General features: G+C 37.9%; 1 protein-coding gene across 1 annotated transcript in view; it reads left to right on the top strand.

Annotated features, from left to right (window-relative positions):
* The window catches only part of MMS22L (MMS22 like, DNA repair protein), an 88,149-nt gene that overhangs the window by 57,431 nt on the left and 8,051 nt on the right, over nt 1–22,667 (top strand). Inside the window, exons 15-21 of the mRNA XM_054279874.1 lie at nt 5,337–5,527; nt 7,953–8,103; nt 10,869–11,011; nt 11,768–11,910; nt 12,060–12,219; nt 15,177–15,346; nt 22,022–22,233. Coding sequence (XP_054135849.1) covers nt 5,337–5,527; nt 7,953–8,103; nt 10,869–11,011; nt 11,768–11,910; nt 12,060–12,219; nt 15,177–15,346; nt 22,022–22,233 — 1,170 coding nt within the window. The remainder of the gene's footprint in view (nt 1–5,336; nt 5,528–7,952; nt 8,104–10,868; nt 11,012–11,767; nt 11,911–12,059; nt 12,220–15,176; nt 15,347–22,021; nt 22,234–22,667) is intronic.

Genomic DNA, 22,667 nt, shown 5'->3' with positions numbered 1-22,667 from the left:
CTCACTGAAACAGATTGAATGTCGAAGTGTCTGATAGCGTGTAGGTCACTGTTTTAAACACCCAGCTTCCATGGGTACCAAAACGTGTGCCCAGAGACATTAAGGCTGTTTTCATAGATCTTAGCTGTTTAGCATCCAGCTTAGGCACTTTGAGGCCATAAAGTAGATGTTCTAGCAGTTAAAATTCTTGTAAGCATGCTGTCAGTGCCCTTACTAAACATGCTGATAACCAGGAGTTCAGTGCAGAGCTCTGCCACTTGGCACACCTGCCTTCATAGCTGGGGCCAAGAGAAAGGAGCCTCACCTCTTCACACATGAGGTCAGATGGCCACAATCATTCAGTGAAAACAGAGCCAAAAGCCTTTATCATGAGATGCCTGAAACCCAAATCTGTGACTTGCCACCACTCTCTGAGCTTCACCACCATGCAGTTAGCATGCCTTTTTTGTGAATCCAGATCCATTTCTTTTGCATGAATCTGCATTTGTAAGAGGTAGGATCCTGCAGTTTACTTGTATCTTGGCACAGTGCTAGGATACTGCATTGAAAGCAGACTTGAACCTAGATGCAGCCATTTTGGTTTTGCCTTTTTGAGTGCCAGTACTATACTTCAGATTGAAACCAGTTTTTATTTTTTAATGTTTTAAAAAGTCCTGTATAAAAGGACTTAACTCACTATAAAAGTGTGTTTTCCTTTACACTTTGTATGATATTTTATGGTATCGGAAATGGTTGTGGTTCAGAAATGTTACATGTATTTGGTGTCAACTGCATATTTGAAGCACAGACAAAAAATAAATGCCTGTGAACAAATTACTAAGTATAAGTTGGACAGTGAGTTTGTTAACATGAGAGCAGGCATCAGTGAAACAGGTGCTATAGTTGCAATTTTCTATAACATGTAATTAAATGACATAATAGTCAACTAATTGAATACTCATACTGGATTTTCAAAGGTGTATGGAGGGCACACAAGGAATTTTTTCGGCTTAATCTTGGATGGATTTAGTTCCTGCAAATGTGTGTGGCTTCTGCTGAAACCTTGCTTGCAGTTCCGGTCACTGTAAATAGCAGTTCTGGTGGTATGACAGGAAGAAGTCAGTAGAGGTATTAAAGAAGTATTGGTGTTTTATGGCATTTGAAGAAAGTGAAATTGAATGAGTAGTTTTTAAGTCATTCTGCAATGCTCTGCTAAATATTGTTTGATTGCTAAAAGCTGAGTGTACTGCTTGTCAGAAATTGGATGTTTGGTGTCTTGAAACACCTTGGAATCCCAGTGTCTGTGTCTGGTGGGAGGGGCAGGCCAGGCTTTGCTAAAGGTGAGGCAGTGCCCTGCTCCACCCCCAGGCCGTGCCCAAGCCCTGCTTGAGCTGTCAATCATGGCAATCAAGGCTGAGCAACTTGGGGCTGTTCAGTCTTCAGAAGAGATGGTTTTGTGGAGACCTCATGGAAACCTTCCAGTGTCTGAAGGGGCTGACAGGGAAGCCAGAGAGGGACTCTGCATCTGTCCTTGTTGTGATAGGACAAGGAGTAATGGGTACAAACTAAAAGAGGGGAAATTTAAGTTAAATTTAGGTTAAATAAATTCTTTATTGTGAGGGTGGTGAGACACTGGAAGGAGTTGCTCGGAAATATTGTGGATGCCCCACAGGTATTCAAGGCCAGGTTGGATGGGGCTTTGGGCAACTTGGTCTAGTGGGAGATGTCCCTGTCCATGGAGTAGTGTGGGAAATAGATCATCTTTAATGTCCCAGCCAACTGAAACAATTCTATGATTCCATGAACTGTGTTGGTAATCGTATTGATATAAAAGAGATATTGTACATGTTCCATTGACTTGCAAAGGGCACAGTGCACTTACTACCTCTCTTTGAATCTGATAGTGATGGTGCTTTGCTTCCTTTCACATTGCCTGAGTTTTTCTGGAAATAACTGATGACTGTAGTTGAAATTCTATGCATCAAAAACATTCACCATTTTAGAAATACTCCTATATCTCTTCCCAATCTCCCTAGTTTTATCCAAATGTGTTGATCCTTCAGGTGGTGGGTTTTCATTGTTAATTTGTTTCAACATCAAAAGGTCATTCAGGTCCTTTAAGAAGACTTTCTTGAGCTTAATCTAGGCTGTACTGGGCAGCTGAGATTTGTAGATGCTGTGGCTGGCCTGCCTTGGACTGGGAGTTGAGGAGCTGGGAATACTGTCTGTGAGGAACCCAGTGTCTGTATTCAGAGCCTGTGAGACCCTGAGGGTGGTAGCCCCTGGCAGTGCTGGTAGGAGAGAGGTCTTCTCTCATGTTGGGGAGTCTTCTAGATCAAATTAAATCACATTGCATTAAATCTGGATGCTATTATGCATCCAGTGCAGATTACAGACTAGTAGTGACTTGAAAGTTTCCATTATACAGGCAGGCTGATGAGTTTTGTGTTTTACTCTTCTGGCTTGACCTAAAGTTTGGCTCTATTTTAGTAATGCAAGCTTGCAAGGGCATATTGCATGATTACAGTATCTACATCCGGGTAAATGACTACAATTCCTTACCCTAGGTGTAGAAAATAATCCTGTATGCTAGTATTATACCTGCACATCCAGCACAATCCTCATTCAGGTAGCACAAGCATTCCCTTCTTTAATAAACCCAGGATTTATTTTATCTGATGGCAAAGCAAAACAAACAAACAAACAAAAAAAACCAAAAAAACTCCTCTTTTTTTTAAGAAATAGAAAATTCATTATTTAAAAAAAGTAAAAACTACACCAAGTTATTACCAATGTAATAAGGCAACTGGTGGTTCCTGAGTTCTTAGCAGAATAGAAAATCAAATGTATAAAGTTTTAGAAATTGAGTAATGTTTGATGGTATTCCTGTCTAGTGTTAGAAAAAAGTAGAAACCTGTATAAAAAGTAAAATTGCATTTATTCATATTTTAGTAGAGTTAAAAATGTGCTAGTTTGTAGAAATAGCTGGCTACTTCAGCTGCAGCATATATTGATGCCCCATCTATTCCAAGCATTTACCTTATTGCCAGCATTTGTGTAGGTTACTATGAATAAACATAAATAGTGATTTGTACGTGTTGCCCTTCCACTGACACAGAGATATATTACCTTACTTTGGAAGTCTGTACACCCTTCTACTTTGCATAGATGGCTAAAGGAGATGCAAGGCACCCGTCTTTGGAGAGGCAATTTAGAGGAGAGAAAAAGGTCTTTGTGCAGTTTTACAGTGCAGTCTGGGTGTAAGTAGGGCAGAATTTGGTCCCAGAAGTTTTATTCTCTGCATTATGAGGCATCATGTTTCCTTTCCTAACAAAACAGAACAGAAAAACCCTTTGTTTTTACTGTTAAACTTTTTCTTTTTGCAATAGACAAAAATAATTTTTTTAACTATTGTCTTTTCCCTTGCTTTTACCATCTCATCATTTGACCTCTACACCTCACGGTTTCTACACCCTTTTCTTTGCCCTGTTTTCATGAGGGGATGCTCCCAAAGAAGTGCTGCTTGACTCTTTATGCTAATCTTGCTTCTATTTCAGTTCATGTTGACTTGGAGAATATGCCTTGTAAATAGGAATACCAACTGGCATACTGAATATAATCCTCAGTTTCTAAGCATTGATTGTTTTCACAGCATCCTTAAAGGGTAAGCTGTCTCACTATCCAAATATCATGGCTGGGAAACTGAGGCTAACAAAGGCTGTATGATTTATGTGAAGCCACAGAGGGAATAAATGTTGGGTTTAGAATTCCTGGCTTCTGCTCCTGTGTTTGGACTCATGCCATCTCTCAAAGAAATCCTTGATTCCTCCTAATGCTGCATACCTTTCCTTGTCTGTTAAATGTAGCCATTCGAAAAGTAGCTGGTACTCAATTCTCTCTGTCTGTCCTATTGAAACTAATGAATGCCTGCAGGCAGGCATAAGGTATCGTTACCTTTGACAGCCGGTATGTTTTATGTTTTAAATTATGTGTTGGGCAGAATTTTTGGATACTAATTTGATATAATGAGATGCGCTTCTAATATCAACCGTAGTACGGGAAGGCCTTGCAGCCAACCTACTCTTTATTTAAAATTATTCCATTTCAGATGTCCTAATGAGTGCTGTGAGTTGTGTAATTCTTTCATAATTTTCCTCCGTTCCCAGAAGGGAACTAGAAGCTGGAGTTTTTTCTATTTTTGTTTTGGTCTATTTCAAATTAGGGTAAGCATAAAATAAAGATCGAGGGGAAGATTTTTGTGAAACAGTTGCTATTGTGAGAATGGCAGTTAAGAAAAAAACATTGTAGTCTAGAAATGTTAGTGTTAAGGCAATTCTCGATGCCTCTGCAGTTTGCCATTATCTTATAAATATCTTGACTCTGACTTTACAGTGCTGTTTATAGAATTTAATAAAGCAAATGTAATAATGCTGCTTGTGCTTTAATGCACAATCTCAATTGGGTTGACCAGAAGATAAATAGGAACAGGAATGATAGTGCGTTCCTACAGATTGTTTTTAATAAGCATGTTATTTAGTTGATCAGCCTGCTACTATAATGCCTCCTATCCTGCTTTACCAGACAAATTTATTAATGTCCCCCACCCCCCATTTCTCAGAGAACATTGATTCCCCGAAGACATATCTCTATTAAACCTCTAGAAAGTCACAACTTCCAAATTAGATTAAGTAGCAGGAATGGTACTAGAAGAATCAAAGAAAATTGAGTGTGTTATTGAATTCATGCCACATTGTCTGAGGAAGAGATGGGAGTTATGTGTAGTGGTAACTTTTGTCTTTACTGTACTAACAAAGCTGTGGGCATTGCTGTCAAACCTAATTGTCTGCAGTGCATCAGGATAAAATGAATCTTTTATCTAACCTCGTACCTAGTGAGATTGTACAAGTGAGAAGTAGATTCCAGAAGGAAGCTTTACAATTGATCAAAATCATTTGCCATTATTGGCTGTACACAACTCAATCCTAAAAATCCTAGTGACAGAAATTTTAAAGAAGCACCTGCCTTTCGATTGGAAGCAGACTTGCTTGTCATGCTAACGGTTGCAAAATGCAGATATTAATTTTAAAGCTGCCAATTTCTCATTTTGATCTGACATATTAAAAAGCATATAATTAATGGTTGACATTAGTAATTAACATTAACTTTATGGTGCTTAATATGCCATCATTCATCCATCAAATAACTGGTATGCATAATGTCTTTGCATAAAGGCTTTAATTGCTCAAAATGATCCTTCAGTTCTCAGACTCTACAGTTTAAAGTAGCTGTAAATACTGTTTAAAAAGATGTGAATTTTTCATTTATTGTACGTAAACATTGTTTTTGTTTCTCCCTAGGAGCGTGCACGAACGTGTAAGCCAGGGACCTCAGCTGGGAAACACAGCCCCAGATGCACAACTTCCATTAGTGGCTAAAGAGCACCACCTTGCTGTCGCCAGTGCTCTCTGGAGAAATTTCTTTCCCTACTTGAAGAGCCAGAGAATGTCACAGACGCCGCCTTCCCCACAGCTTGCTGATACAGCTGCAGGTTAGCACTGACCCTGCCTGTGACCTGCTGGGTTTGGTGCTCTTCTCTGGGTCACAAACTTTCAAGGAGTTTGTACTTGGGGATATTTCTCCTTCCATGTAGTAACTTAAGTGTGTATAAATGAAAAAAGAAGAATCTGTGCTAAATGTTTTGACAGAAGGAAGTATTGTAGTGTTGAGTTCCTTAATAGGGTACAAACACATTGAGAATGCCAGAGGGGTTTGAAACCGCACAAACCTGACTTCTTTTTCACTACTACTCACAAATTATAATCAACATGCAAGTGTTATACAGTATAAATAAGGATATTGTTTTTCACTATATTCAGAATTTAGTTGTTTTTGTAGACATTTATTTGTATTGAACTGTTCATAATGGTTGAGATTTAAGTTAAATTTTCTAAAATATTTTTCATTTGAAAGCAGTTTTTAAAAGGTTGCTTACTTGACTGTTGCTTCTTGACAAATCCTTATGTTTGTAGTCATAAAACTATTAATGATTCATTCTAATTATTTGTCTTGATTTGCACTGAAGGCTTTTAATCTTGAAGTACAACATTCCATATGTGTGTGAACTCCACATGCAACGAGTCAGCTTGGCAGTGAATAGAAAGACATCCCAGTTTGATCTTTCACATCAGTAGCTAGCATGGCATTCTGCAGTTACAATGAAATCTTGTATCCAGTTAACTAAAATTCAGAAGAGTGAAACATAAAATATTTTTTCCCATCATGATATAAATTAGATAAAGTTACAAGCTCAAGAGTACTGAGCTGGTAATAGAAAAGCTAAAAGACCCTTCATTTGAAGCAGCTCTGTGGTAGTTAGGAGGCAGCATTAATGAAAGAGGCAGTGTGCAACAGTAGTGGTCTCACACTGCTGAAACATGTGTGAGAAACAGCAATACAAATCAAAGGAAAAGGTTGTTAATGTCAAAACTTTCATTCATTTCCTACAGTGACAGATTTTTTTCTATTTTATATTAGCACAGTGAAATAGCAAGAGCAGCAAGCTATTATAAACTCCTCTGAGAAGGAGGGGAGTGCAGTTGTGACCTGCTTTATAGAGATGTGTAAGGTAGCACTACAGAGACAGGCAAACCTTTCCCATGCTGTTTGAGCTTCTTGCCTTAAGGTTGCAGCCCAGAGGAGAGGGACAGCAGCTGTCACAGCTCTCCTGCTCCCCCTGCCAGGCAAACAGCCCGGGCCTCACAGCTCTGCTCTGCCTCCCGTCTCTCCCCAGCCTCTCCTAAGGCTGATGCTGCAGACACGAGGTGATAATCTGGAGGAAGGCTGGCACAAATTGTTTCCTCACCTAAGGCAGAATGGGGACTCTGTGTGACCTTATTGTTTATTCTGAGGCACATAAGGAAATGGGAAGTCCTTCATGGCTAAAGGTAGTCTGTCCCTGTACTGTTAATTAAAACAACTTTATTGTTGTTTCTGAACAACAATAAAACTAGCCTTTTCTGTCTAATTTAAAGTCAGTTTGTCAATGCATGCAGGTTTGTATTTATTTGAATTGGAGAATTTGGGAACTAATGAGCCCCTTTTTCATTGCCCTCCAAAGTCAGTTTTCCTGACTCATTTGATGTTTCTCATTTCCTGTAACCTAATAACTGCTCAGCATTTAAGATTACATCAAATTTCTGAGTTTTTATGCACTTGTCATTTGCAGTATTAATAAGGCATTATGTTTTTATTCTGGTACTGTTGGATACAGAATCTACAGTGGAATTAACAGAAACAGCAAAAGGTTATGCTTCATTACCAAAATTCTGCACAAAGTACTGCCCCAGTTTCTAGATCTGCAGCAGTTTTATGGAGATCCTTGGCAAGAGTAATTTTTTTCTGTAGTGCTTTATTTATATGGTAACTTTTGATACATGAAAGTCTTCTAAAAATAGAGAGGTACCAGCTTTTACTGAGTGAATTCTTTGCAGATCCAGTTTTTCACTGTGAGAAGTGTGTAAAAACAACAAAACAAATAAATAAAACTCAACCCTGTAAAGCACAGTAATACTTAAGTGTACAGGGCAAGATATAGTGGATGGAGGTAAGAAAAGGAAGTCAAGAAGATGAAAAAGCAGGTTTTAAGACATTGCAGAGGTGGTAAAACTATGCCTTCAGGATTTATAAACTGTGGTTTTGTGAATCTGTTTAAAATTGCATGTGTTAGGATCTATTTTTCCTCCTTTGCCACCCATGTGTCTTGATGATTTACAAACTGCTTGGGATAGAGGCTACATTTTTAACGTGGATACAAACAATCACTGTTAGAACAGTTGCCCTGTTCTAATTGAGATTTCTGGTACTTCCAGACTGCACATTAGTAATTGTAATTAATTTTCAGTGCTCTTTGTGGAACAGGGATTATACTGAGAAATTATTAAAATGGTGCCATGTTTTTCTCTCTTTCAAAACAGGTTTTACTCTCTTGGCTTTGGATATACCCAGCAAAGCCCTGTCAGATCTGCAGCCACAGCCTGTTCTGTCGATGATGCGGCTCTTTGGGTGGGATGACATGGTGTGGCCTCAGCTGGTGTCAAGATACCTAAGTCATCTAATTGAAAACAGGTGAAAAGTTGTGACTATTTGTTCTTCCATCCCCTTTTCATCCTTCATTAGTTTTGAGGAAAATCTTGCTTCAGAATGTAATGTTTGATTAAAATAGTGCAGATTCTTTGCATCCTCTCAAAAGAGGATCAGCTAGTGCAGATTGCCCAAGACAATCCAGTAAATTTTTTATATACCTGAGAAATTTTATTTTCACTAAGTAAGCCTCTGTGAACCTAAGATGGATGGGTGGTGGTTGTTTTTGTTGTGTGCTTTTTTTTTGCCTGCCATGCCCACTTCTGAATCAGGTTTTGGAAGCAGGGGAGGTGAGAAATGAGAGAGAAAGAGGGAATATTTCTGTGTTGGACTGTATTTGAAAGTGAAAAATGTTGCACATTTTTAGGGTACGTAGTGTACTAAGGACAGTAACTGTAAATCAGGATATGGTAAAGATTATTTAAGTGTGATTGACAAAGATGAGGCTACGGCCTTCTTGCAGGGAGGTGTTAGAAAAGGTTGAATTTAGTTCCTTGTGTTTCAGTTTGGAACTTGGGAAAGGAGTGTTCAATCTTCTAAATTTCTCTTTTATGTTTTTTAAAGAGTGAATTTCATTCAAGGTTGCAAATACCTAACATGTGCTGAATGAAATATGAGTTAGGCACATTAAATTCCTTTTATAATTTGAATTTTATAATTTTGAGTTTTGTTGCTCTTTGTGTGAGATGAAAAGAAAAAAAATTTGACTCCTGAACTTGAATTTTGGTATTATTTAGGTCTTAAGGTTAATTACCAATTCTCTTCACTCAAGTAGGTATTTGAAAGCAATTATTTAAGTATTTGTCACCAATATTCATTAAGCACCTGACATATTGTTAACAATGCATACATAGATACATTGTTATCCTCGCTCAGCTTACCTTGTCTGTACTAAGGTAAGATATTTTTTGTAGAATATAGAGTTATCACTGTTGTCTTGAAAGCACATTTTTTTTAGCATGATTCAGGTACTTATTTACCTTACACAGTTTTATAGCAAAAGTTATCAAAGTATCTAAGTGCTTTGGTCTTAAGACTTCATGGTTACTGTGCTCTGATAATTTTCCCATCAAGCATTCTCAATTAAAAAGTAAAAAGATTATTTTGTTTCCAATACTGTTATACCCTGCAAGCTCTGGCAACATACACATGAGCTTTGGAATTTCTTCTGCAGTAAAGCCTAAACCTTCCTCTCCAGATCCATGTTGTGTAGTGCATGATGGTGTTACAACCTGTCCAGACTAACTCAGAGCCTGTGAATAAGCTCACTGTTTTAAAAGGACCACCTGCCTTGCTTCCAGCAGGTAGTTATTGTTCCTTCCTTTCTAAGGATTAGGAGCATATTCCTTTCCAGTTCTAGGAAAGATGCCTAAGTGGCCCACCTACCAGCAAGCAAGAGAAACAAGAGTGAGACTACAACAGAAAGTGGTTTTATCAGCCTTTGGGACCATGTAGACTAGCTGTGTACATCAAGATTACATGAGACTGAATTTCTTTACATGATACTGCAAGTAGCATTAAGTCCATAGGCAATCTATTTGTTCTCTTTTAGTGCTGGAATTCAGTGTTAATTTTTTTATTTTATTTGCTTTCAATTGGTCTCCTTACTTATTTTGTCAATAGTACTTCAGCAAGAATGTTCAGACAAAATATACACAATAGATATCACTGGTTTTAAGTAAGTGAAGCAGAAAAACCCCTCAGCTTCATTAATGTTGTTTAGTGAGAAGTAGAATCCAGTTTGGTTTCCATCTGGACCTTTGACATTCTGTTGCAAGCATGAGTAAAAAATTAGTAGAAAATAGGTAGGTTTACATGTACACATATCAAGAAAGAGTACAAGCATTTTTCATTAAAGCTGAAATATCTAGGACTGACCAGGGAGGAAGTCTCTCAAATAAAAGGTGTAACTATTTTCAAGAAATAGCTCTGACCTGAAGCACACATGCACCTCCTTTGATAGTAATTGGGAACAGAGTGCAGCACACGCCTGCTGTCTTTTTGCAAGGAGTTTCTCCAGAATTAATGATGCAAGATTGATATGCTTGGAAAAAACAACTGCAGCAGCTACTCGTGGTGGTAAGGCAAATAAAACTTTGGAAATACAGAGCAGTAGAGTTCAGGGACTGTGCATTGAGTGACTCTGGTCTGACACCTGACTGGTAGAATGGTTGCAAGTGTTTGAAAGTATATATAGCATGTTTATGTGGGAATGGATATACTTGTGTGTGTGTACATACCTAAATGAATATGTCTGTAAGTGTACTGCCAAGTACAGCAGTTTCCTTTCTCATCTCCAAGGTGCCCTTTTATGTTTCCCTTTTGCATCTGTTTTAAACATAGCATATCTTTATTTGCTAAAGGAGGCCTTCTCTTCTCCATCTTTAATGTAGTTAGAACTAAGCAGACTTAGTTAGAACTAAGCAGCCTTCAGAGTAGCATGGGACACCTGGGTTGGCTTTATATGAAAGGCTTGAGCAGCATGAGCAGTGTCAATATGAAGTTCCAAGCTGATTCAGATAAACTGTTTCCACCATTGTACATTGTCAGTTTAGATAACACAGTCAAATCATCCATTGTTACAGTAAGGCATTTCCCATTGTGTGGATTCTCCTCCCTCTGTTGTTTTGTAGCCAAAACATATATACACGAGTATATGTGCATCTACAGCCAAATGACACACTCTGTCACCTTTCTGCTGACTTTTATTAGATCCCTGTACCTTTTTTCTTTGTCTTCCACCTCCACAGTTCACTGTGTGAGGCTTTTTCTACCATGGGCTATACATCCTATGAAGCTTTGACAGTGCGTTCGTGGTTTCGCTGCGTTTTGCAAATGTTCCTCGATCAACCAAGTGGCGCCTGGGCCAAGACAGATGCTGAGAGAACAGTTGGTAAGTGCTCACATTTCCCTCATGTTTGCAGTAACGGGGCTATATTGCAAAGCTGGCAAACATTTTCAGCTAATTACAAAATGTATTTTTGTTTGTATTCCTTTACTTTTACCTAATTACAAAATGTGTTTCTTTACACTGCTTGTGCTATTTATTGATAGTTTGCCTGCTCTGCATATGACAAATTTATCACAAACAAAGATAAAAGAGCTTGTTTCCTTGGAAGCAAAGAATAAAAACTTGCTCCCAAGGAGACAAGTTATTTTTCCCCCATGGAGAAACTGCTCCAAAAAAAAATGAAAATCTGAAGTAAATAGTCAGAAATCATGCTGTGAATGGCCTAAAAGGAAAAAAAAAAGGGAGGGATGGGGGAATCTAGCTGCAATTAATTCTCCCATTTTTTTACACTGGATACTTTGCTTTCTTAGAGCAATACTTTATCCCTTCTTCTAAAACCAATGCAGTTCTAATTATCTGTAGAACTTGTCTTCCAGTCACTATTTCTCATACACATTTTGTGGATTCAAAAAAAAAAAAAATCCATCACCTTAAGTCACACTTAAAGCTCTGTATTTTCTTATAAATTATATCAGAAAAATAACTGGTTTGGAATTGTTTTATTTGTCTGGAGAGATGCAGTTGGCTGCCAAATACTTGTGTTTTAGATATTTTAAAATAATGCTTTACTTCATGATTTTGGGACTAAATTAAATACTATGTACTGTATTTATTGATGTGCTCTCTTGTAATAATCAGGAAAAGCCTACATGGAGCAGCTGACGGAAATGACAAGACTGATTTTTAAACTCTCAGAAGTAGAAAACATTCTTTTAAAGGCTAATGTTGGACAGTCAGTTTTCAAGCAAGACCCAAAAAATGCTCTTGTCCAGTTCATTAAGGTACTGTACATCTACCCCATGTTATTTTCATAAGACAATTTCAGTGAAAAGAGACTAAGTATCAGATTTAGTGTGCCGAAAAAGAAATTACTCACAAAAGTCTCATGAGAGACTGATTTATATTTATTTCAATGTTTATGTTTTCTCAGGCTGTTGGTAGAACTTACAGTGGTCTTCAGACTCTCCCTGAGAAATCTGCCATGGTAGCAAAGACTCTGGAGTATTTGGGTGATGTGTTAAAGTACGTAAAACCCTATCTGAAGGCAAAAGGACCTCCAGAAGGTCTGCAGCTTACATACTGGATCATAGGTAATTATTTTACACCTCTTTTCTTTTAGGAAATAGTTTTAAAGAATCAGTAAAATAAACTTATGATACTTTTTTCCCCTCTATGGTATCGGCTTTTTTTTTTTTTTTCTCTATACTATTTAATGTTCAAAAAAACAAAGTTACCAGTGCTACAGTTAGATTTTCTCTAGATCCTGATGTCTAACCTCCCTGTGGTTTTTGTTTATGGGTTTTTTTTTTTAATTACCCCTGCAAATCAGTATTTTCAAAAGTAAAGTGTTTTTGTATCATTCATTACCGAAAAACACCTGTTCTACCTAAACAAACCCAGAAACAGTGACAAGAGCTGGTTTCTGGCTCTTTAGCTGTAGTGAGGATTGTTGTAAGTCGTAGCAGTTCCTGAAGTTACAGCAATTTATACCCACAGTGGATCTGCTCTTCCCGGAGAGGGTCATGAGATCTTTTTGTATGAGGTCTCTTATTGTTTCCTTCCTCTGCCCACTCATTTTAAACAGAAGTGATGAACTCTGAGTTCTTCCTGTGGAACATAAAAGTAGGTGTACACCCTTCTGAAAGAATTCCAAGTTTTGAGCCATGTGGATTGAGACAACATGCAGCTTTGGTGTTAGGTATCCCTGCTATAGCCTGACTCACCAAAGAAAATGCTGTAGTAGTCACCGATTTGAATGGGTTTTTTCAATCATTGTATAGTTATGGTAGAAGTGGAAGTGCAGCCAAGGAGCTGTAGAATTCAGCAAATTGTAGGCAGATTTTATTAGGGCCAATGTGGAGGAGTAATGTGTTTAAAACTTTTTAGGGAGTTTAGGAAAAGGTTTTTCACCCAGAGGGGGATTGGGCACTGGAAAAATGCACTGGGGGGATTGACCCCAGGGAAGTGGTCACAGCTTGGACAATGCTCTCGGGCACATGGTGGGACCTTTGGTGGGTGTCCTGTGCAGGGCTGGGAGGTGGACTTGGTGATGCTTGTGGATCCCTTTCATCTGAGCATATTATGTGAAGAGCAGTATGATTACAGGCTACATCCTATGTAGTGCAGTTATGTTAGTGGCCAAGTAGGCTTAGGTATGTACTTCACTTCTTTTTTGGAACTCCTTCTTTGACAAGCACTCTGTACTTTACTAAAATGCAATTCTAGCATTTATTCATTAAACGTGGAATCACTAATAGGGTGCAAAAGAAGAGTGCTTTAAAATGTGCCAGTCTGACCCACTTACTTTTAAAAACAGAGTAAACCTCATGTATCTTAAAACAGAGGTAATGATTTGCATGCACACACAGTTTACATCATGATTCTAAGGAGCACAGGGAAAGCATGACCAAGATGCAGAAAGTGCACCAAATGTACTGGAATTAGAGTTTTAAAAAATACTCAATTTTTATATTGTGAGATCAGCATACTTTGATACACGGGATGTATATAAAATTAAACATTCTTAGATACCCAAATGTGGGTTGGAGCCTTAGAAAGTAATTTTAGATTGGTATTTTCCTTTTTAGTTTGGTATTGTCCTTTTTGTTCTTTGCTGTAGGAAACGATTAATCTTCAATCATGCTGTTGTGTGCAAGAAAATGTCCTTTCTTTTTATTTAAGAAAACATAAAGAAGGTTTAAAAGGAAAAAAAAAATCAAGTATATTTCAATCACTGCTTCACATTCTGTGGGCTTGTTAAATTATAAGGACAAAGCACAAAACTTAACAAATCTAAACACCTCCTGTCTGTAGTCAGATTGTGTCTTGTACTGTCCCATACATCACAGCAGTGATAATAGAAGGAGTACTTTGAGCTGGAATGACCATGTTTCTTTCAAAGCAGGAAGCTTTAGACAACATTATTAGAAGTATTGTTAGGTGATCGTTCTCTTTCTCTATGATTGATCATTGTGTTTTCTTTCACTCCACAAGATTAATGTTGTTTTGCGTTGTTTTTAGAGATGATAATGAATGACTTTTATAGATTAATAATATCTTGTAACAGCCTACTCTTGATTTTCCATTATTTTCAAAGTCTTAAACATGTTTCTTCAAGATATTCCTGTACTTTCAACCCAGAAAACTTCTTCCTGCCTCTAATAATATGTAAAGTTGAGAATGTCTACATAAGAATCTTGTTTTATTTAATGTGTTTTGAGTATTAACACTTCTGAGTAGGGAGTTAGTTTTTCAAGAAAAATTACACCTCACCTGCAATAAAGATGTTTTTCATAGTTGGGGTATTTACACATCAACATCTTTTTACTTTTTTTTCTGAAAGTCAAAAGAACAATCTTAAAACTGGCTCAAAGCTGAGCAAGTGATACATTATTGTGCTGAAAACAAGAAAGATGTTCTCTGAGGCTCTCAGTTTGTGAACTGAGAGCCCACAAAGACCTGGCAAGACTTAATGGAGTTGGCTGCCCCTTGTTGTTCTTAATCTGCTGAAATGAAATGCAATTTGAAGGATATTTAATGTTTTGCTAACATTAAATTGCTGTGTGAGTAGTTGCTGATGTGGTGTTGCCACAGTGGTGTTAGACAAATGTAAAGGGAAGGCAAAGGCAGCATTTCCCTGCAAGAGGGATGAATGCACACAGCAAGGTAAATGTTCAAGTGCACGTGTGCTGATTGCAGTAGGGTTATGGATCAAGTTTAATTAAGTTTTCTACAGGGATCTAAGAGACTCATCCTGTCTTTAGCATTGCAGTACTTTTCCTAAAGCATCTTCACTTGCCTAAAAACTTGTAACTGTGTTGTGTTAAATCAATATAGTATTTTATTTTGAACTGTAAATGGACTTTTGAGTTGTTTTGACTGGGATTTTTTAGCAGGATGCCATGGAATGAGTACATAGGAGTGAGAAAATTCAGTTTCTTTTGCTACTCTCAGATTATCTAATTTAACATAATTGCTTCTTAAGGCTTTCTTAATTTTTTTTACTAACTGTAAATTGGTTTGAGATATTTTGAACTTTTTTCAACAGGATGTCTGGTAAAGTTCTGTGCACCAATACTGGCTACTTCCAAGGCACAGCAACTCTTGTTTCGCATTGTGGATTGCTTACTGCTGCCACACTCTGTGCTCCAGCAGGACAAGGAGCTGCCTGTGGCTTTGCTGTCTGCCATTCAGGAAAGCCTGCCTCTCTATCTCCAGGTAAATATCTCAGCTCTATTATCAGCACACAAATGAATCTTCAGGAAAATATTAATTTTGCAGAGGACTTTTTCTTTTTCCTTAGTCAACCATCATTGACTGAATTTACTGAAACAGTAAGAGAAGTTTATTTCTTCTTACAGAAGTGAAAGGAAAATTGCCCCCCATTTGGCTTTCCTCATTGCAGGCAGCTATGCTGTGGTACACTCCAGAGCTTCTGGCCTCATCACTGCGTATGGAAAACCTTTAGCCAACCTGCTGGTTACACTGGTCTCCAGTGTGACAGATTTCTCAAACAGTGCATCAACTAATCATAATATGGAGGGAGAAAATTGTTAAGATGACAGAACAAATATTTTAAATCATCATTGACTTAGCTAACTGTAGATAGTTATAAATGAGATACCCCTTTTTTTGTTGCTCTTGGGAACAAAAGAAAATCCTTGGTGTATCATGCCACTGGTTTGTCTTGATGCTTGGAGAATGTTTTGCTGAATCAGGTTCCTGCTGCTTTGGATTGCATGACTAAAGCCTTCTTCCCTATTATTTGTCCTACTCTTCTCTCAGTTACCCTGTCACACTTGAAACTCTGTAAGGCTTATTGATGCTGTAGGAAGAGACGAATTTCTGCTGGTGAGAAAGAGAAAAGACTATATTTTGAAAATAAATAAGTTGACATGTTTTCCTTGTAAATCTTTGTGTCTATTTTGCTTACCATTTTCCCTTCTCTCTCAGTCTTCATTTTGACTGAAGTCTTAACTCACTACTTTGCAGAATTGCATTGTGAAACAATGCAGTGGTGACATTGTAAACATCACTGGAATTTATTAGTTTCAAAAGCAGCTCACTGTGATCGAAGGCATGTCATGTGGAAGTGAATGTGGTTGTGCAGTGCTCTGCACAGTGTTTTGCTTTATTCCTTTGTAGGTATTTTCATAAGCTGTGTACATGTAGGGCCATCTGGACAATGGTATTAGCATGGGCTGTGAGTGTCTGTTTGCTAATTTGGTATTTCTGTTGTAGAGCCAGTTTCTCTGGAGCCTGCAGAGACAGATGTAGCCTTCAGATGAAACCACTTGAGTTGGTTTTGAAATCTTGAGTGTTGTGTACCCTTGTTTCCTGTTTTATTTGCCAGTTTCTGACTTCCAGACCTCACCTTTGTACTCTTCATCAGTCTGCTGCATTGTCCATGTGCTTTCCAGCTATGCTAGATGATCTTGTGTGACAAAATATTTTAGACAAACACTGCTTCTAGAAAACAAATAATTCTTTAATTTGATAAACACTTCTGGAGAGAAAAGAGGAGAATTCATGAGTTTTTTTTCCTGTTTCAATATGACACTTTTTGTATTTTATTAATTTTTTGTTTGTCTTTGCAAGGTTCCAATATTTTTAAGTGTTTGAAAATGCTTCATTAATTCAAAAATACTTCCTCCTCTTTTATGTGTAAAAGTGGGAAAATTACAATTTCGAATCAACTCAAAACAAAATATTTCAAGATCAGTTTATAAACAACAACAAAAAAAACTCTTCTGAGATCATTTGAGATTGAATGGATTCTAGGCACTCTCAGACATCTGAAGTTATTTTTTCACAGTTGGGTTAAAGTTGCATTCATTCCCTTTCACCCCAATACACATTCTCATTTAATTTGCTTTAATGATTCTGTGAATAGCAATTTGTGACTTGAGTCAAATAGTAACTAGCCTCACAAAGCAAACAAAACCCAGAAACCCAAATGGGTGTATCAGAAAAGTGATAAAACAGTGTATGTGGGAAGGAAGATGGAGAAACAGGATTCTTTGGGAATAACCTCACCTTGACTTAACTAAACTGCAGGTGGAAAGTGTGATGAGGCCACTCTTGGGGAGCTGCCCTGTGCCTGGTGCTCATTTGTGGGGGTAGAGCACTGGTATTTTGGGGCAGGAGCCTTAATTCACCCTAATGTTAGACAGGCATTGTTCTGTAGGTCTGTCCCTGTTCATACTCCAGCTTACAACTTAATCCTTTCACAGTTATGTGAAAATAAAGAAACAGGAATTTGGAGACCCTGCAAAGCATCTTCTTATACATGCCAGTTCTTTATTCATAATCAAAGTATAAAAGCCCTTGAGTGGAATTTCTTCTCAGCAGCCTTTCCTTTTTATTTTTTTTTCTTTAGTCTTTTTTTCTTTAGAAGTTCCAGGCTCCATCTTTTTTCTTCTTCAGTTCCTACAGTGTAGGCTTTTCCTGCTTTGCTCAAAAAAACTGCTTCAGATCTCAGAAAACATTTTAGTTTTGCTAGCAATGACCTGAAAAAAATTCCCTCTTTCCAGAGTATTTAACAGCTAATCTCAATCTGGTTTACTTGATTCATTTTTTGGATGTTAAAGGGGGTTGAAGTCAGTCCTAATAGGAGTTTGTTTTACATATCCACTGATGCAATAATTTTATTAAATTCTATAGAATTCCTGAATACTTTAATCTTTTAGGACAACACACAGAGCTCCTTCTCTCCATACTATGTAGTTTATTACTACACAATTCATCAGAACCTATGGCTGTATTTCACCCTCCTTCACCACCCCAAACCTACAAATTTATTTGCTTCATTTTACACAAGAAGACATAATTGTCAAAGGCACTAATTAAGACTGGATGTTGCATTTCTCTCTCATCAGTTCAGACTGACTGTGTTTACTTGTTATGTTTGTGCTTATATAGAACTTTGGGCTACACCCCTGCCTTTTGACAGATTTTGGGCAGCTGGTCTGGTCTCTACTGTACAGGGAGCTTGTCAAGATTTTTTTTTTCAAACTCAGTCACTGATACTGCCTTGCTGAAATAGCTTAGCTCTAGCAACTTTTAAGCTATTTTTTGTTTTTTTATCTTGCCTAAAGGGTTACTGTCTGGGTTCTATTTCTTTCACTGCACATGTGTTTTGGTAATACTTGATGACCTAAGAAAGATTTTTATTGATATATAAAAATTGCCCTCAGATTTGTTTGAATTACTGACTTTGGAAAGTAAAGCACAAAGAATGTGAATGAACAGCCATTTTACAATTGTATGGGACTGTTCCTAATTATCAAATAGTGAGGTATGTAAAAATTAACTGTAGATATTTCACTACTGCAAAAAGAAGTTGGGTTGATTTGTGTGGTAGTGGATTGCTAACATCTATCATAGGAAGTTTCAGACCAATATTGCTCTTGATGGATTTCTTGGAGAATGATTTGGAAGAATTTTAGTACATGTTTACCAGTAATATGGGAAAAGACTGAAGCAGTGTAAGAAACTTGTTTTGGAGAAGAAATATTAGTTTAAATCCATCTTGCAGAATACAGTGTGGGTGCATGGAATTATCACTGTATACATAATGACAGGGATGGTAAGATTTATCAGTATTAATTACTGCTTGATTTATCAGTATTAATCCTGTCCAAATACAGAAGATTTGTTGATTTCTGTCTAAATACTGAGAATGGCAAAAGAGCTTCCTTCTAGTAGTGCTTGGCCCATGCACTTCCCAGTGATTTTAATGGCTCTGTGCAGGCTCAGCATTAGTCAGAGATCAGACCTTGAAAGCCCTCCCATGAGCCACATCTGTGGTCTGATATTTGAGCAAGCTTATTAGTACATTTTGTGAATTATAATATGTGTTTAATAGGAATTGTACAACATTAATTGGTGGACAGCAGATTTATTCCAACAGTGGGACTTGCAGTGTAAGTCATCATTAGGTAGCTTGGCATTTCTGCAGTGAATAGTTCCAGTAATCCACACTAATCGGTTCTTTGCTCTCCACAGGTGATTTACAGATACACAGATAAATCAGAAGAGGCAGCTCTGGCCACAAAAGGTTCCTGCAGTGAACACACACAGGAATCCATTGCCTTTCTGCTAAAATGAGGAGCAGATGATGTCATGCTTCTCTGCTCCCCTTAAAATGTCCTTTTTTTTTTTAATCTTAACCTCAGAAGATGGCTGAAGAGCATAGTTAAAGAAAAGAAAGCAACTCTATCAACCCTTTAAAGTCCATCTGCTTTGCAGGGATTGTCCTGGGGGTCTGATGTGATTGATTGCAAATCTCTGGTCCAGAATTGCAGTCCAGTTGCACGTGTGTTTCTTTTTTCTCTCATTTGAACAGCAGCTTCCTTTATCTCGCTTAATTACTGGTGGGATTTAAAAGAAGAAATTTCTGTGTGATTATCTTGCAATCACATCCTTGGCCAGCACTGCCTCGGGTGTTTTGCCATTGTAGCTGGAGATTTGCACCTACTGTGCAGTGCTGGTAACTCATGCCTTGTGCCTCTTGGGATATGGTGTTGTCAGACCTTGTGCAGGTCTGTTGCTCTCTGCACTTTGTAAGGAAAAGGAGGAGTCCAAAATAAAGAACACAGTGCTGACCTAAAGTCAGTATGCCTTTTTGTCCAAGAGAGAAATCCAAGTTCTTTTCTAGTTTTTTTGGGATGCAGTTTCCAAATCAATTTATTTCAACCCAAAAAATGAAAATGCTTTTATGAAGGATCAGGCTAGGTTTGTTGGTTCACTTTGAGATGAAATTATTAGACCTGCAAGAATTAGTCAGCATCCCCATAGATATCTAAATTCTAATATTCTTTTTATTGCAACTATTTAATAAGTCTAAGATCATTCTTAAAAACAGTAACTCTTGCTAGTTAATAACTGATGTCCTGATACTGTGTATCATTTGTACATCCTCAGTTTGAAGAACTGTCTCATTTTAGCAATAGTCATTGTTAGTTCTTCAGAGGTGCTGCCTCCTTCATGTATTCCTGCAGGTATCCTCTGTAAGGTTGTGATGTTCTTTGTGTCCCTTTTATCCAATTAATTAATGCACTTTGTCATAGATGTCTCGGTTCTTTTAGTGTTAAAAACAGTCTAGAGTCTTAAGAGTGCCAGTTCCAATATTTGGATTATGGAGTACATTCTGTCTTTCTGTATGAGCTTTACTACAGAAAGCACAGGCAACTCTTCTTTATGCCTGCTGCAGTATCTTACTGAAAACATCAACCACTCAAGTTTATACACTAATAGTCTGTCATCTCTAACAGTCTCTAAGTCTGCTACTTGCCAAGAAGTGTCACTTGACTTCTTTTTTTAAGAATTCTGATACAGCAGCAGCAGCTTTTTCCTACAATATTTTACTCTATGTGCACAAAAGGAGGAGAAAATCTGAAGTTTTACTCAAAGCCTCAGTTCAGAAAGTGTGTTTTTTTATCATTGAGATTTGCCAGAATTATCAAGGAACCACAAAAGTATGTTAGGTAAAACCCTTAAGCCAAATCTGCATTCAAGAGAGCCACCAGGTCTTCAGGCACCTCATTTCTTGAAATCTCATGTTTCCTGTATTTGTTTACTGTGAAACCAAAAGTGGGAACTCAGCATTTCAAGACCCTCAGCTATGCCTCAGCCTGCTATTTTTTTTTCTTGAATGTTCTGTCATGTTCACACAGACAGGTATAGATGAAAATGTTTTGGGGGAGTCAGGATATACTTTTTTTTTATTTCTATACAAAAAGCAACAGAAATACACCTTTTCCATAGCTGGGGAACAAAAGCAGCTTGACTTGATCTGTTCATTCCTATATTAGGGGCATTAGTTTACCTCAGCAACCATAAATATTCAGACAGATACTCCTCCTACCAAAACCAGAGTCTGGATTGCAATGCTAATGGAAATTTGAAGTACTATTGAAATTGCTGTCTAGGGAGCTCTGTTCTTGACCTTGTTTTACACCATTATTCTTGTTGGACAAAACTATTGTGAAAACTGAGTTCTCAAGAGGCTTCTGTTTGTGCTGCTGACTGTGACCCTTGAGATAGGAGATCACTGGACCTTTTTATTTTTTTCTTAGTGATTTGTTCTTCTTGCTCTCAGTAATCAGAGGAGGGGGAAGGAAACAAGATCTTAACTTTCTCTTATGGGAACCCATTCCAGTAAGAATACTCTTTTTTTCAGAGATGGACCATATATATGTTCTAAAACTACAGGTAGAGTTCAGATAAGCACTTTCTGGGCAAGTACTTTCATTATAGATTTTTCTCTGGATCAATATAGCTTATATTGGATAAATCACAGCAGTTTTAGCCTTATCTTAAACAGAGTTTAAAACCTCCTCTAAATCCCTTATAAATGGTGCTTAATTTACCCTAATTTGTTCATACTATGAGCAAATCTTTTCTTGTTGGAGCTCAATTGTAAGTGCTCATTTTTCTGCTGTAGCATTTATACAAAAATTTCACACAGTCCTTTACAAGCAGATGAGGTTTTTATTCTTTCTGTCCCATCTTAAATCTTACCTGATTAACATACTTTGTTAGACCACGTACAGAAATGAGAAGCTTTTGGTTGCAGAAGTGCCACAGTTTTATTTTGAATTTGAAGGGGAGCTTGCATGTCCCAAAGCTTATCTTCCAATATATTAGTCTAGTGAAAGATCTTTCTCTGCTTTGCAAGTCTTGCCTGCCTCTGTCTTCATTTGCTGATCATCATGTCTGCAGCAAATCAGTGATGCTTATTTGTCAGGCATAGTTACTCTGTGTGCAGCATGTATAAAGTACAAAGTACACTTTACACAGCATGTAGTGAGTGTTTACCATACAGTTGTTAAAGACTTATTCAACTAAAAATTTATTTAATTCCTCACTTTCTAAAATTTCCTTCCACAGGGCCTGTCCTTCATATGTTGTCAGTCCCAAACCCAGGGTGCCTATTTAAACCAACTCCTCGGGAGCATCATTCGCCATTACTTTGGACGATTCCTGCCTTCGTCCCCGGCCGTGCCCGGTGCTGGGCAGCATCCCCTGCTCGCTGCCTTGGGCAGCTCCATCAGCGCCCCCCAGCTGCTCCGCCTCCGCAGGACCACCCTGCAGGTCCTCAGGTAAGGAACAGTGGGTATAAATCATCACTCTCTCAGGCCTCGGATTCACATTTCACAAACAGCTCATGAGCTCAGGCCTCTGCTTTCCCCTCAGCTGATGGTGTGGCTCTTGGAAGAGCCTGGGAGTTGCCGGGCAGGGAGCAAAGGAAGGAGAGTGTTTATATATCAGAAGAGTAAAATCAGAAAGATTTGTGAGAGATTAATTAAGGATAAAAATCCTAGACCACAACAAAAAATATTGCAGGAGATCACGTGAAATGCAAATCCTTTTCTAATTATGCTCCAAGAGACATCATCAAGTGTGTGTCTCAGGCTGTATTTAGGGGTACTGAGTTGTAGTGCTGAGAGCTGCCACAGTTACCTGTGCACTGGGGACCTTGTTGCTCTCTAAGTGTCAGGGCATGCACAGGTGTGCCAGCTGCCCAGGGGACATG

The sequence above is a fragment of the Melozone crissalis genome, unplaced genomic scaffold, assembly GCF_028551555.1.
Source record: "Melozone crissalis strain CALT ecotype California unplaced genomic scaffold, PUWL_Pcris_2 ptg000027l_1, whole genome shotgun sequence".
In the NCBI taxonomy this organism is placed as follows: Eukaryota; Metazoa; Chordata; class Aves; order Passeriformes; family Passerellidae; genus Melozone; species Melozone crissalis.
Note: the sequence above shows the minus strand (reverse complement) of the source record. Positions and strands in the feature narration are given on the sequence as shown.